A 15,398-nucleotide genomic window follows, 5' to 3' on the forward strand; every position below is an offset into this window, starting at 1 on the left:
GGGAAAAATATTTAAATAAAAAAAGTATCTTAACCAACAAAACTGTCTCTCACCTCAACTTTACCACAGTCTGACATGATAACAACACGATGGTTGCCAGTGTCTGAAATCGCAATGGTGCCACATGGTTTGTCCTTGCAGCAGTGACAGACAGTGATCTTTCCTGGGAACAATAGTGAGTTGTTACACTTTGGGCGTAAATGTGCCGCTGGTGTCACAGGCAGGGTGTGTTCTGATAGATATCCTTTCTCTCTGAAGTATTTCAAAGCAATTTTTACAAATTTCAGTGTTACTGCGACACCACTCTCTCCAACCTGCACCAAAATGGGCTCACCTGATGGACCTGTAAATGAAAGTTAAATATGCTGCTTACAAACAATGTGGCACAATTACAACAGATAACAGACTTAATAAATGCTTAATCACAAACCATTTAAGATTTTGAAAGATGACATTACACAAAATATATGACAAAAACTGTTATTCTCAATATATGTCACTCAAAGAGAGGCTGGATGACAGTGTAATGCATTGACTGTTCATAGATTACTGTCAATTTCCATTTAGTTCACTGAATAAGTAGAAGTCACCAAGCCATATTCACTACAGAAAAGGTTTGGAAGCATGTGTTCAAAAAGTTGGCTACCCTTACTGCACCATGTAACTATATCTGCCAGACTATAGACTACACTTGAAAAATATTCCTCAGCATTATACAACCAGTTCTACTTATGACGATGAAATAAAAGCTATAAAACTATGACTAAAATAATAACACCAAACTGGATATTTTTATCGGGGAATGCAATTACAATGAAAGTAACTGGGATGATTAAGGGGATACCTAAAATAGTTTTCCGTTGAGGGCTCCAGGGGTACGTCCCACACTATGATTGTGAAGGTCTAGGATATAATCCCCAGTCAATCCTAGAATTGTATCTGTCACCTGTCACTTGTTTTAATCCCTCCAATACAACCAGGGCTGGTAAAGCACTGTGATGTTCAAACCAACCTTCAGGTTCATGACATCTATAGTTTTATTTATAAAAACATAAAAAATATATTTCTTAAAGTTATAAAATTATAAGGAGACAGAATGGCTTGCCAGTATTTATCTTCTGGAGGTTGAAATCCAACTATTGCTGAAATGTATTTGAAAGTAGAGAAAGAAAGGCATATACATATCTTTTGGAGCTGATAGATAATCTTGTAAAAGCAGGAAAAACTATATCTAGGTTTCAGAGCTAGCAGCTCCTCAGGGAGCAAAGAGAGTACATTGGGGAAGGCTAGACAAGGGAGGCAGGTCACTCAGACTCCAAGCTGAGAGAGATTCGCCAGTTGTGAGGATGAGTGCACATAAACAAACCATTAATTCACCAAAAAAATATATGAAAGGAGTGAAATATTAAAGAGCACAACTTTTATTACAGGGAGAAATGTTAGCTGGATTCTTTAATGACAAGTAGTACCTTATATTAATAATAACAAAAAAGTTTGATCACCTTTAAAATATTATGTTTCATTAAAAATATATTTGTCATTTTTGTTTAGAAACCACAAAAACAATGATGTTGATAAACTACTGTGTCATTGCTGGCAGGCAGCATTCCAAATCTAGGCCTACATTTAGATACATATTCAGCACAGCACTTTAAAATGCATAATGAAGTGTACTTTGTACTGATGCTAATTATTCCCTTTCCTGTTCCACTTTCAAATGGGATGCAGAAAACAAGCCAAAATCTCCCTCATTTTGTCCTTAGGGTTGTTACGTGAGGTGATCATTGGAGGTAGTAGAATTGTTCTGCAGTCTACTGGAAATAGTGGCCATTACTGTCATGAGTCAGCTCAATTTTTCTCAACACTTCCAAAAGATAAATAGTTCATTTATAATGCGTGCAGTTGTCTGTAGTTACTCCCTAGTCTGCACATCTTTCATGACCTTCCATTATTATATTAATCTTATGCAATGAATTATTAATTCACAGGTATTCACAGTGCCTGCTGCATTCGATGTCCTGAACTACAGTGTTCACCTTCCAGTTATGTATTTCTAGAAGTAAAATGCAATGAACATAACCTTCTCCATAATTTTCTAGTTTGCTTTTCTCTTTAGTTCCTAAGCATGACTTCAACTTCAGTCAGAAACTAAGTATTTAGATTGCAGAGTAGTTACGATTTTAGTGGTAATCATGCACACTTATAAAACATCAAAGAATTAGCTTTTAAATTTATTTTCCCAAAGTCTTACCCAACACAAGTAGTGTAGGCCAGCATGGAATGGCAATGTCATTCCACATTATACCTTCAGAATCATTAACGACAGGATGATGTACTTCATAGCGTTGCAAGGCGGAAAGAATATTTGCCGAATCTTTTTCATTATTAAATTTTGCACTGTGTACACCAACCTGAAATACAACAAAAATATCATAATACTTTGTACTGTTCAAAATATTTGCATGCAAAGAGAAATAGAATTTTTCTCTTATTTTGCTATAGTACGATAGATTTGAACATTGGTTAAAAACATTTTTGCATAAGGAAGGGCTGTATAAGATGTGACCACTCAACTGCCATCGCAAACTAACACACATAAAATGATTTAAATTTATCAATTTTGAATAAGTGTTCAAACAATCGAAAATCAAGACAATGGTAATGACAATATTATGAAAAGAATAGTCTGCTACTCACCATATAATGGTGTAGCCGAGTCGCAGACAGGCACAAGAAAAAGACTTAACAAGCAAGCTTTCAGCAAATAGGTCTTCTTCCAATGGTGCTGATGATATTTGGTTTGCAGGGTGCTCAACTGTATGGTTATCAGCATCCGTACAAACTCCCAATCTTTTCACAGTCCAGTCATGTGACTTTCCCCGAATGATAATGAAATGAGGAGGACAACACAAAGACCCAGTCCCTGCATGGAGAAAAATCCCTGACCCGGCTGGGAATCAAAGCCGGAACCCTGTGATCCAGAGGCGGCAATGCTAACCACTAGACCATGAGCTGCGGACATCGTCTTCTCAATTAGCCAAAACACACACACACACACACACACACACACACACACACTCTCTCTCTCTCTCTCTCTCTCTCTCTCTCTCTCTCTCTCTCTCTTTCACACAAATGCAACTCACACACACATGACCAGTGTCTCTAGCTGCTGAGGTACATGTGTTCCTTACACCTACATGCAGGTTGACAATTGTTGGACTATCTCAAAAGAAAACATAAATTAGGTACAAACTACAGTGTGCACACACTTTATTCAGCATGTAAACATCACTACAGATATTCGGATTTAGATGATGACATGTTCAATATGTCTGCCATCATTGGTGATGATGTGGCACAAACAAATAGCTAAATTCTGCTTGACATTCTGAAGTGTCAAAACATCGATGCTGTGGATGACCTCCTGAATGGCTGTTTTCAGCTCAGCAATGGTTTTGGGATTATTGCTGTACATCTTGTCTTTAATATAGCTCCACCAAAAGAAGACACGTGTTCAGATCCGGAGAATATAGCGGTCAATCGAGGTGCATGACAGTGGCCTCTGGTTATCCCAGAGTCACAATGCGGTCCCCAAAGTGCTCCTCCAGGACATCAAACACTCTTCTGCTTCGATGCGGTCGAGCTCTGACCTGCATGAGCCACATCTTGTGGGTCACTTTGGATAATGAGGATGAAATCATCTTCCGAAACCTTCACTGTACCATTCAGTAGTCACTGTGCCTTTGAGAAATATTGCATCAATTATTCTGCAACTGGACATTGCACACCACACAGTCATCTGTTGTGGGTGAAGAGACTTCTTGATCGCAAAATGCAGATTCACAGTCCCCCAAATGCACCAATTTTGTTTATTGATGAACTCATCCAAATGAAAGTAGACTGTGTCACTACATCAAAAGCATGTACATACTAATTCTCGTCATGCCCTGTACCAACCGTGCAGTTTGAACGTCTTAACACGAACCATTCAGAAGTTATGATGATTTTGTTTCATACAGTTCAATAACTGTCACCATGTACTTTTCCTGATGAAGTATGGCTTGTGACAAATCATGATGACACGATTGTTATATGAAAAGAAAGTCTGAAGGATGCACAAGCCCCACACTCTGGGAGGAAAGGACTTTTTTACTGTTCATCTACTTTTCCATAAACCTCTTGCTACAATTACGAACTATGTGTCACATCTCCATTCTGGATTACACTTGCATTGGTAATTTGCACAAGACTATGTGCAATCTGATTTGTCAATTAGTTATCGTTAAAAAATGATAATTACTATGAATGCCATTTAACTTGATTTAAATTGTTGTATGAAGAAAATATATTATAGTGTGTGTCATGGTAGAGGAAACATCCAAACCGCACATACAGAGGAATATGAATGGAGTGAGCTATGTTCAAAGCATTGTTAGTCCACAGAGACACAATTATTATTCATTCTCTTCAGTTAAGATGACATGATTGTACTGAGCAGTCCATTAAACACACACAATAGTTAGTCCCAGTAAATATTGTGAGGACAAAATTGACTGAATACTCTACCACAGTACTCCTTCTTGATCATCTAAAAGTAAAATAAGGAAAAAAAACCTACATCTGCATAATTATTCTGCAATTCACACTCAAATGTTTGGTAGAGGGTTTGTACAACCACTTTCAGACTATTTCTTAGCTGTTCTACACTCAAATAGCAAGTGGAGAAAATGAGCATCTTAATCTCTCCATGCAAGCTCTGATTTCTCATATTTTATCACAATGGTCTCTTGTTGCAATGCAGGTGGGAGTCAACAAAATGCTTTGGCATTCAGTAGAGAAAATTGGTGATAGTAATTTCTCTACAATGGAAGACTTTCTTTAATGATTGCCACTCCAACTTATATCCGGACATCATCTCTCCTATTTCATGACAATATGAAATGAGCTGCCCTTCTCTGAACTTTTTCAGTGTCCTCTGTCAATACTATCTGGCAAGGATCCCATACACCAGAAGAGTACAGAAGAACACAACAGAGGCAGTCTCGTCAACAGATTTATTGCGTCTTCTAAGTCTTCTACTACTAAACCACCATCTTTAGTTCATCTTCACCATAACACATTCTATGTGAAGGTTTCAACTTAAGTTATATGTAATTGTAATCTCTATGTATTTAGTAGAATTAACAGCCTTTACATTTGTCCGATTTATCATGTAACAGAGATTTATGGAACAATATTATGAAAAGGATAATTGCTACTCACCACAGAGCCGCGATGCTGAGTTGCAGATAGGCATAACAAAAAGACTGTCAGAAAGTGAGCTTTCGGCCGACAAGGCTTTCATAAAAAATTGACGAAGGCTTCATTGTCCCAAAGCTCACTTTCTAACAGTCTTTTTGTTGTGTCTATCTGCAACTCTGCAACTATATGGTGAGCAGCAACTATCCTTTATTTACTATTGTTACATTTTCCATAGAGATTTAAGGAAAACATTTTAGTACTAAGTGGAGGTCCATACACTTTTAATTGTTGAGGGTCAATTGGCACTCATCCCATCCTGCAGGTATCTTTCCAAAATATTTTTTAAATTCATTTTAAACTTCTAATGACTTTACTAGATGGTAAATGACAACATCATCTGCAAACAATCTAAGATGGCTGCAAAGATTGTCTCTTAAATCATTTATGCAGGCTAAGAACAGCAGAGGATTTTTAGACTTTCTTATGGGAGACATAACTCCACTTTCGCTACAAGACTTCCCATCATTTATTACAAACTATGATTTTTCTGATAGGAATCACAAATCCAGTCGCACAGCTGAGATAATACTCCACAGATATGAAATTTGATTAGAAGTGCTGGTGTGGAATGTGTTTTAAATCCTCTTAGAAATCTCAAAATGTGGAATCAACCTGATATATTCTGTTGACAGCACTTATTAATCTTTGTGAATAAAGAACCAATTTTGTTTCAAAGACTGTTTATGGAGGAATTTGAAGAAAAGGGGCTGAAGTCAGTGGCCTCCAAGTACTCGTGTTTCTTCCAATATGAAGACGATAAATTTCACATCTAGCCACACACACTACTCCGTCTACAAGACGTTTTCATTATCTGGACTACTTGCACCAAAACGTCAGATACATGATGGATATACAAGCAGAAGAAAATTGTGAAATTCCACTTCCAGATGTGCTCATCAAGCAAAGGTCAGATGGCACATAGGACACAAGTTTTACTGTAAACCAGTATATACAGATGTACACTTACATGCCACCAGCTGTGATGCACCCACATAACAAGAAGCCTTCATAAGCAAACTAATGCACAGCGCTTGCAAAATCTCAAACCAAGAGTATTTAGCAGTGGGGCTGAGGCATCTATAGACATTTTTGGTAAAAATGGTTATGGCAATCACGAAATCCAATGTGTCCAAAACTAAAGAACCATAGCCCACAATTTTCAGAGGAAGAAGAGAAACCTGTTGCAATGGCATTTATTTCTTATATCAGGAACACATCAATTAAAATGAAAAGAACGTTAGAGAAATATAATATCTAGTGTGAATTTCACCCACAACCTAAGCCAAAGTCTTGTGCGATTTGTTAAGGATGAGCTACAACTTCGGGAACTGAGTGCCTATCATATCCCATGCCACTGAGGGAAAAGATAAGTAGGCCAGACCATTTGGATGGTATAGGGAAGATGCATGGAACATCAGAGTCACTTGGATAAAGACCAACTGACAAAGTCAGCTGTTGCAGAGCACAGTACATCTACAGGGAGTATCACAATTTATGAAGGCAACAAGTTTGTTTCACAAGCTAACATATTCTGGAATTGCCTCTTAAAAGAATCTGTAGAGAGTTATAAATAAATGCTGTAGTTTCCAACTAAGTAATGCTTGGTACCGAATCCTGAGCATGCTCAAAGCATGATGGCAATCTGTGATAAGATTTACTAATGTCATGGCAGTTGAACACTTAAGATCAAACTACGTAGATGTGCATGTGCCTCCTCTACAACAGCAGCACCCCAAGGTCACTGTTGAAAGCACATAGAGGACTGGTGGTTTGTGTTCCAAACTGGCACTTCCCCCTCCACTACCCTAGCAGTACTGTTCCCTGATAATGTTGACCTATGAGCAAAAGCAGTAAAGAGAGAATATGCAGACATCATATAGCAGAAGGATGACCCAGTAGCAGCACAGAAGTGTGTGTTGAGGATCGACAGCTCGTGAGATGTCATAACACTTTCCAAAAGCTAATACTGGGGGCAAGTAGGGGTTGAGTCCCACGAGACATGATTGTCATTGAAGTCTCCCAGCAGGAGAAATGGTCAGGGGAGATGTTTTGTAAGGTCTGTGAGAGCTGAAGAGTCTATCGCATCTTGTGGAGGTAAACAAAGTGACCAAACGGTGTTCCTCTAACACACATGAATTTCAGTTGCAATTGTTTGCAGGTCAGTAGCCAGTGGGAGAGCAGAGGAGTGATGGGCATTATTGACAAACACAGCAACCCCTCCCTTGGCCATTTCTCCAGTCAGGTCACCCTGGTGAAGAAGGGTTTAGTACTGTAGTACAGAGGCATCAGATGCTTTAAAATACATTTTCTGCAAACACAAGCACAGGGGGAGTTTCTGTGCTAGGAGCTTTAGTTCTCCACATGTGTCCTGAGCCCATTACCTTTCTACTGTAGTAAGAGGGTCATTTATCAAGGGGATAGTACTTTCACCCCATCTTTCTGCTGGGGAGGGGAGCCTGCAATGGATGGAGGCCAAGTCTTGGGGTGAGATGAGTGCCCCAGGCTGACGTCAAAGTCCACTGGCTCTCTAGACAAATTGTGAGGGATGTCAGAGAGAATGACATTGACATCATCACACTGCTTATTGCCCATATCCATCAACAGTTGACACTTTACCTTTGTTTTTTTGGTGTGGGGTTTAGGTTTGGGAGCCACAACTGTGACAGTGGAAGTGGCAGCTCTGGACGGTGGATGAGACTGAACATTAGGAGGGACAGGGAGCTCCACACTGGCAGCAACTACAGTCTTTTCTGATGTTCTTTGAAATAACAGCAACAGTGAAGATGCATTGAAAACCACAGGTACTAGTGCTGACACTAACAAAGTCCGTTTGTGTAGCAGCATGGTTTTCTGAACTGGCTGCTTAAGAACTGAAGCAAAGGAGGTAGCAAATGTAGGAGTTGCCTGGCCTTACAGAACGTATTGGCCTCATCATACAGGATGCACCATGTTGTTTTAATCTCCTGCACCTTCCTTTCCTCTTGGATGCACCATGTTGTTTTAATCTCCTGCTTCTTCCTTTTCTCTTGGAACACGCTGCGGTCCCTAATCCAGACAGGGTGATCCCCAGAGCAATTTAACACTTCAGAAGAGATGAACAACTGTCTCCTTTGCGTGTGGCTTCACCGTATTTGCCACAAATGGCTTCTTCCTTACATCCAACAATGGTGTGCCCACAGCAATGGTGTTTAAATAGTTAAGAAAACAAAGGACAGCCTTGACAAAGTTCCGCCATTCTATACTCAAAATCGTTTAGAGAGCATTGCTGGCATATTAAAATCTGCCAACAGATTGTGTAAAGGAACACTGCTGCTTGAAACTTCCAGTTTCTAGCAAGTGAAGAACCTTCAGAAAGCAAAATGCCTCAGGGAATATGGAATCAAAACACAACTATACAACGCATTGAACTACAGTAAAGGTGTAGTGTGATGTAGAGGTCTTGTCAATATTCTAAAAGAAGAATTGAAAAGTAGGTGGGCTCTGGAAGGTGTTGTGGATGTGCAAAATATTGTGAAAGGATGGATTGGGATCTGGTAAAATCTCACTTCTTTATCCTTACCTTCAATAACACAAAACTCCCAGAGCATGTCAAGGCGTGTTTTCTTAAATTAAACTTGTGACCCAATGTCCCTCATCCCAATGTGCCGTTTTAAATGCCAATGCTGTGGGCATACCACTGCAGGATGTAAGGCAGAAGCCACTTGGGGCAAATGTGATGAAGCCACATGCAAAGGAGTCAGTTGTTCATCTCTTCTAAAGTGTTAAATTGCTCTGGGATCACCTTGTCTGGATTAGGGACTGCAGTGTGTTCCAAGAGGAAAGGAAGATGCAAGAGATTAAAACAACATGGTGCATCCTGTATGATGAGGCCAAAAAGATCTATAAGGCCAGACAACTCCTACATTTGCTACCTCCTTTGGTTGGTTGGTTGGCTGGTTGCTTGGGGGACGAGACCAAACAGCGAGGTTATTGGTCTCATAGGATTAGGGAAGGATGGGGAAGGAAGTCGGCAGTGCCCTTTCAAAGGAACTATCTCAGCATTTGTCTGGAGCGATTTAGGGAAATCACGGAAAACCTAAATCAGGATGGCCGGATGCGGGATTGAACTGTCGTCCTACCTCCTTTGCTTCAGTTCTTAAACAGCCAGTTCAGAAAACCGTACTGCTATACAAATGGAGTTTGTTAGTGTCAGCACTAGTACCTGTATTTTTCAGTGCACCTGTTAAGCCTATAGTACACATCTATAGTCATAGCCTAGCTTCTCGTAAAACCTTTTAAGTCACAGGTTCAAGCCTCCCACTCCATTCAGAACCAGGGGAACATGATCAATTCTGAGGACAATGCTGCAGTTAATGAACTTTGCTAAAAATCTATTTCTGCGAGTAGCTGGAATGATCCATAATGAGTTCAGAATCCAGATGACAGGCAACTTTTAACTTGAAAGGCATTACATGTACAACAAGAGAATTATAGTCTGGAGGGCATTATAAAAAGTCTGACTGTTTTTTTTTCCTTTCATATCTGTTCGTATTCTATTGATGGATGTGATACACTGAATTGCAGAAAACAAGACAAATGGAATTTATTTGTTTCTCATCTTTCATCTGGTTACTTTAATTAAATTCTTTCGGTTAATCCTGATAGATGTTTTAAGCACCAATGTCTAACGCACATCACATCAATAATTACAATATGCAAACTTTCTGAGTACACAGTAAGTGTGACAGTGTGAACAGTAGTGATAAAAGAGAGAACTATAAAGTTGCTGGTATTATGTTTAAATTTAATACACAAATGTTAATGCTTACTTTTTTCATGGATAAATTAAATCTCAAAATTATAGGTTCAGTATTACTGGAAGTGTTGGAACACTGGAAGGAAAGACACAACAAAACGGACATACAATGCTGGAAATGTGCAAGCCTGCATATATTCAGGTTTAGTGAAGGAATGTGAGAGTCAAGAGATTCCTTGAAGATTATCAGATAGTAGATAAGTGGGATGGAGAGTACTCAGTTAGATTAATTCAATACAAAGAATAACATAGGCATTTCCTCAAGTTAAATAACTAAACAAACAAGTAAACAAAATCTAACTGCACACATATGATCTAAGGTAATTAAGATTTTTTAATCATTACTATAGGTAGCGCATTTACTTACAATCACCAGGCCATCCTTTACAGAACATGTATCTTCCAGGGTCTTCAAATAAGGAAGTATGTGCAAACAGTTAATACAACAATATGTGAAGAAGTCAAGTACAACTACTTTTCCCTTCAGGTCATCATACAATGATAGTGACTTGCTGGTATTGAACCACTCAAGATCTGAAAAAGAACACCATAATATGTATTAGCCACAAACAATGTTGTTGTTTTTGTTGCTGTTTTTGTTCTTTCGGTGTTCAGTCCAAAGACTGGTTTGATGCAGCTCTATCTACTCTATCCTGTGCAAGACTCTTCATCTCTGAATAACTACCATAACCAACATCCATCTGATCCCGCTTATTGTATTCATCTCTCTCAACAAACTGATGATCTCTTGATGTCTCAGAATGTGTCCTAGCAAGTGATCCCACCTTTGTGGTGCCATAAATTTCTTTTCTCTCCAATTCCATTCAGTACCTTCTCATTAGTTACATGATCTACCCATCTAATCTTCAGCATTCTTCTGTAGAACCACATTTCAAAAAGCTATTTTCTTATTGTGTGAACTGTTTATCATCCACATTTCACTTCCAAACAAGGCTACACTCCAGACAAATACCTTCAGAAAAGACTTCCCAATACTTAAATCCATATTTGCTTTTCTTACCATTGCCAGTCTACATTTTATATCCTCTCTGCTTCGGATTTCATCAGTTATTTCACTGCCCAAATAGAAAAGCTCATCTACTATTTTTGGTGTCTTGTTTTTAATCTAGTTCCCTCAGCAACAACTGATTTAATTCGACACAAACCATATCCATCGAAAACCATTTGAGGAGCAATGGAGTGCCATTACAGTAAACATTATAGACAAGAATAACTATATTTTAATCAGTTCTTCCAATTGTCAGAATAGTGAACAGATCATGCATATGCTAATTGCATAATTAGTTATTCATTCCAGATTTTTGCTTTTTAAACATTAAACCTGATGAATATAGCTATGTTACTGTGGTTTTTATTATACCTGGAAGATAATACAATGTGCAACATAGAGACAGCATAGCAAATTATATTTAATCATACACCGTGTAAGAGCTTTTTACATAATGACTTTGTTAATTCATTTCTCATGATTAGATCCCATAAAGCACAAAAATTTTCATGGGTGCAGAAAGCTATCACAAACAAATTCTGAGGCTGTATTAATACAGCTATGATTATATATTATATGGTAATAGAATGTGCTGGTGAAATGTAAATAATTTAAGGAGTAAGGCTAATGACTCATCCAACAGTAGAGGCACACAGTCAATGAAAGGCACATAAATGAGATAGAGAATTTTGCTAGCTATTGGACTAATCTTTCTCTAGAGCTGAAGGATACACACACAAATATATACATGTCTGCATGGCTACCTCATCCCAGCTGACTACATTGTGCCGGCACTACAGATCAACTGAGGTGATAGTTTGTGTCAGGTGAAGTGGATGAAGGGGAAAAAGGGAGGTTGTGAGCAAGGAGAAGGGTTTCAGAAGGCAGCTGAAGCCAGGGAGAGAGGGAGAGAAGGGGGAGAGGGGAGAGGGAGAGAGGGAGAGGGAGAGAGAGTTGGGCATCAGATATCAATATGGTAAGAGTGAGTTCATTCCAACTGGAGGCAGGAGGAGTGTGCACAGTGCACAATGAGATTGATTGGGGGGATGAGGCAGAACAAAGGAGCAGGAGACTGCAGGAAAGAGGTTGTGGGTGCAGGAGAAGCGGCATTAGGATCCTGGGCAGGAATGGAATGGGGGGGGGGGGGCTGGACCAGGAGGATCACAGGATCAAAGGATGTGTTGTAAGGACAACTTCCATTTACATAATTCAAAGAAGCTGGTGTTACAGGAGGAGGGGTGGGGGGAAGGATCTAGATGGCGAGGGTGTGTAACAGTCATTGAAATTGATTACAACATTCTCAGCAACATGTTCTACCACAGGAGGTAACAATGGTCTTGGTCACAGTTTGACAATGACCATTCATTCACATGGACAGGCTGTCGGCAGTTATGCCCAGGGGCAAGACACCCTATCCTCATTCTTTCATGGTTTCAACACTTTCTCCCCCTTTTGCTTCTCCAAGTACTCCGCTGCCTTCTGGGCATTGAGTTCCACCTGACTGATGGTTCCATCCAAAACTCTGTTCATATCAAGCCCACTGAGCATCAACAGAATCTGCTGTTTTGATGGCTGCTAACCCCTTCACACTAAGAAACCATTCCCATATAGTCTGAAGGTAAAGTTAATACATGAAATGTATTTGCAGTTGTGAATGCAAACAACCCTCAGCTGTACAAAAATAAATAAATGAAAATTTGTGCTGGACCAAGACTTGAACCCAGATTTCCCCACTCTATGTGGGGGTGGTGGGGGGGAGACGGAGGGTCCCCTTATCCACTACAGCTATCCATGCATGTGCAACTCACCAGACCCAAACTTCCATATGTCATTCCTCCGAAGGAACACTGCATCATCATTCTTAACACCACTGGCACTGAAATTTTGTATAACTGCATAATACGTGTATGAGTACAGGCTGTAACAGAGAAACAATGACATATAGAAGTTTGGGTCTGGCCGTGACTCGTGTGGCTATAGACAAAGCAGTTAAGATTACTGTTCATGTAAAACAGGAAATCTGGGTTCGAATCCTGCCTGGCACAAATTTTCATTGACACCATTTCCTCATACATCTGATGGTTGTTCGTATTTACAACTGCAAATACATTTAATGTATTTCATAATGGCTGTACTCACCACAGTGCCTGTTAAAGGGACATGCAGGCATGTTCAAGGTAACATTGCATCATTCTTCTTAACAACACAGGGACTGCATTATTGTATTAAGGTTTACTGTTCTGTCAACATCGAGGTGATAAGAAATGGAGCACAAACTCAGATTTTTTCAAGGAAATTGGCTGTGGTCTTTCAAAGGATCCATCCTGGCATTGGCCTGGAGTCATATCTAGACATGACAGGAAACCTAAATCTGGATGGCCAGATGTGGATTTGAATGATCTCCCTCCTGAATGCCCACTTAAACCTCTAACCTTCTGACCATCCCCATGAACCACCTGCAAAAGAGGTTGCCCTAATAACATCCCAGACCAGAACAATTGAACCATAAACTTTGCTCGAGTTTAGACTATTTATCATAGCATCTGGAAACGAAGAACATCCTACGCACAATAATTCCCACCCCAACAAAAGTGGTATTCCACCATCCACACAGTCTGTGCAGTATCATAGTTCATTCTTACACCTTCACTCCCCTTCCACATGCATTATAGCCCTGTGGAAGATCCACGTGCAAGACCTGTCCGATACAACAACCCAGCACATTGTACACTGCTGGCCACCGTAAATGCAGCACCAAGAAAGACAAGAGGTAGCACAACAAAATTTATTTTGTAGATAACATGTTGACCAAGTATCAAATGATTACGTTTACAGACGTCTGTGACATGTGGTTCCTGCCAGAATCAGTAGCCAGAGTAGCCACCATTGTTGGAGATCACCGCTGCCACACATCTCGGCATTGAGTCAAAGAGACGTTGGATGTGTTCCTGGGGTACAGCAGCCCAAGCAGCTTCCACACGTTGCCAAAGATCATCTGGTGTGGCAGCTGGAGATGTAATCTGGGTCACTCGTTGAGCAACCATGGACCACATGTTTTCTATCGGCGAAAGATCCGGAGAGCGAGCCGGCCAGGGAAGCAATTCAATCTGGTTATTGATGAAGAACCTTTGGACAATGCGTGCCACGTATGGTCGCGCATTATCCTGTTGAAATAAGGCTGTGGCTGAGCCCTGAAGGTAAGGAAGGACAACTGGCTCCGGCACCTCGGATATGTAGCACCGGCTATTTAAAGTACCGGCAATGCATACTAGAGGCGTGCGAGAGTAATATCCAGTACCGCCCCATACCATAATACCCGGTGCAAGACCAGTGTGGCGGTGCATAATGCAGCTGTCCAGCATCCTCTCTCCACGGTGTCTCCACACTCGAATCCGACCATCGTGGTGCTGCAGACAGAAGCATGCCTCGTCAGTAAAGACAACGTCATTCCATTCTGCCGTCCACATCCGTCTGTCATCACACCATTGGCGACGGAGACGTCTGTGGTTCTGCGTCAACGGTAGACGAAGCAATGGACGTCTTGCGGACAGACCACTCTGCTGTAAACGGCGTCGAATGGTACGTGCAGACACTAGATGATGCGTTACAGACGCAATGTGCTGTGCTACGGTTCGGGATGTCACTGAGCGATCCGTCACTGCCATGCACACAATTTGCCTATCAGCATGTGCAGTGGTGCACCGAGGTGAATGCGATCGACCACGTCGGTCCGTCGTACCCTCCTGCATCCAACGGTCACATATCCGCATTAAAGTTGTTTGGTTTCGTCCAACACGACTAGCGATTTCTCTGTATGATAATCCACAATCTCAGTAAGCCACTATCCTTCCTCTTTTGAACTCGGATACTTGATCAAAAGATGTTTGCTGTTGTCTACGAGGCATAACTGATCGTCTTGTGAAACAACCACAAGGTAAACACAGGTGCCAAACGTACACTCGGCGAAATCGCCAAGCCTTAAATGGCGCTATGAGGTGGCGCCACAGGCGCGCGTGATGTGCGTCTGCGCTGAAATTCTAATCAGTTGCATATCTCATCACTGCAAACTCATGGTGTAAATTTCACTTGATTCGGATGCTTCCTTCAGGGTGTTGCATTTACGGTGGCCAGCAGTGTACTTAAGTCCTATCACTAGCTTATCCTCTGCCTTCAGAGGCAAGGCCATTTGTGAAAGCAGTTATGTCATTTACTAGTTCCACTATAATTTCTGCACAGCATATTACGTGGGTATGACTACAAACCAACTGTCCATGCAAATGAATGGCCACTGCC

At 40.6% G+C, this 15,398-nt stretch overlaps 1 protein-coding gene across 3 annotated transcripts in view; it reads right to left on the bottom strand.

Moving 5' to 3' along the window:
* Window positions 1-15,398, bottom strand: part of LOC124796315 (NHL repeat-containing protein 2) — a 164,308-nt gene that overhangs the window by 128,989 nt on the left and 19,921 nt on the right. For all 3 annotated transcript variants that reach the window (XR_007016744.1, XM_047260442.1, XM_047260441.1), the window contains exons 2-4: window positions 10,464-10,630; window positions 2,252-2,411; window positions 54-343 (exon numbers count right to left, since the gene is read on the bottom strand). Coding sequence is in view for 2 of the 3 variants with exons in the window: in XM_047260441.1 (XP_047116397.1) it covers window positions 54-343; window positions 2,252-2,411; window positions 10,464-10,630 (617 nt within the window). In the remaining variant the exon portion in view is untranslated. The remainder of the gene's footprint in view (window positions 1-53; window positions 344-2,251; window positions 2,412-10,463; window positions 10,631-15,398) is intronic.

This window comes from Schistocerca piceifrons, chromosome 4 (assembly GCF_021461385.2).
Source record: "Schistocerca piceifrons isolate TAMUIC-IGC-003096 chromosome 4, iqSchPice1.1, whole genome shotgun sequence".
NCBI lineage: Eukaryota > Metazoa > Arthropoda > Insecta > Orthoptera > Acrididae > Schistocerca > Schistocerca piceifrons.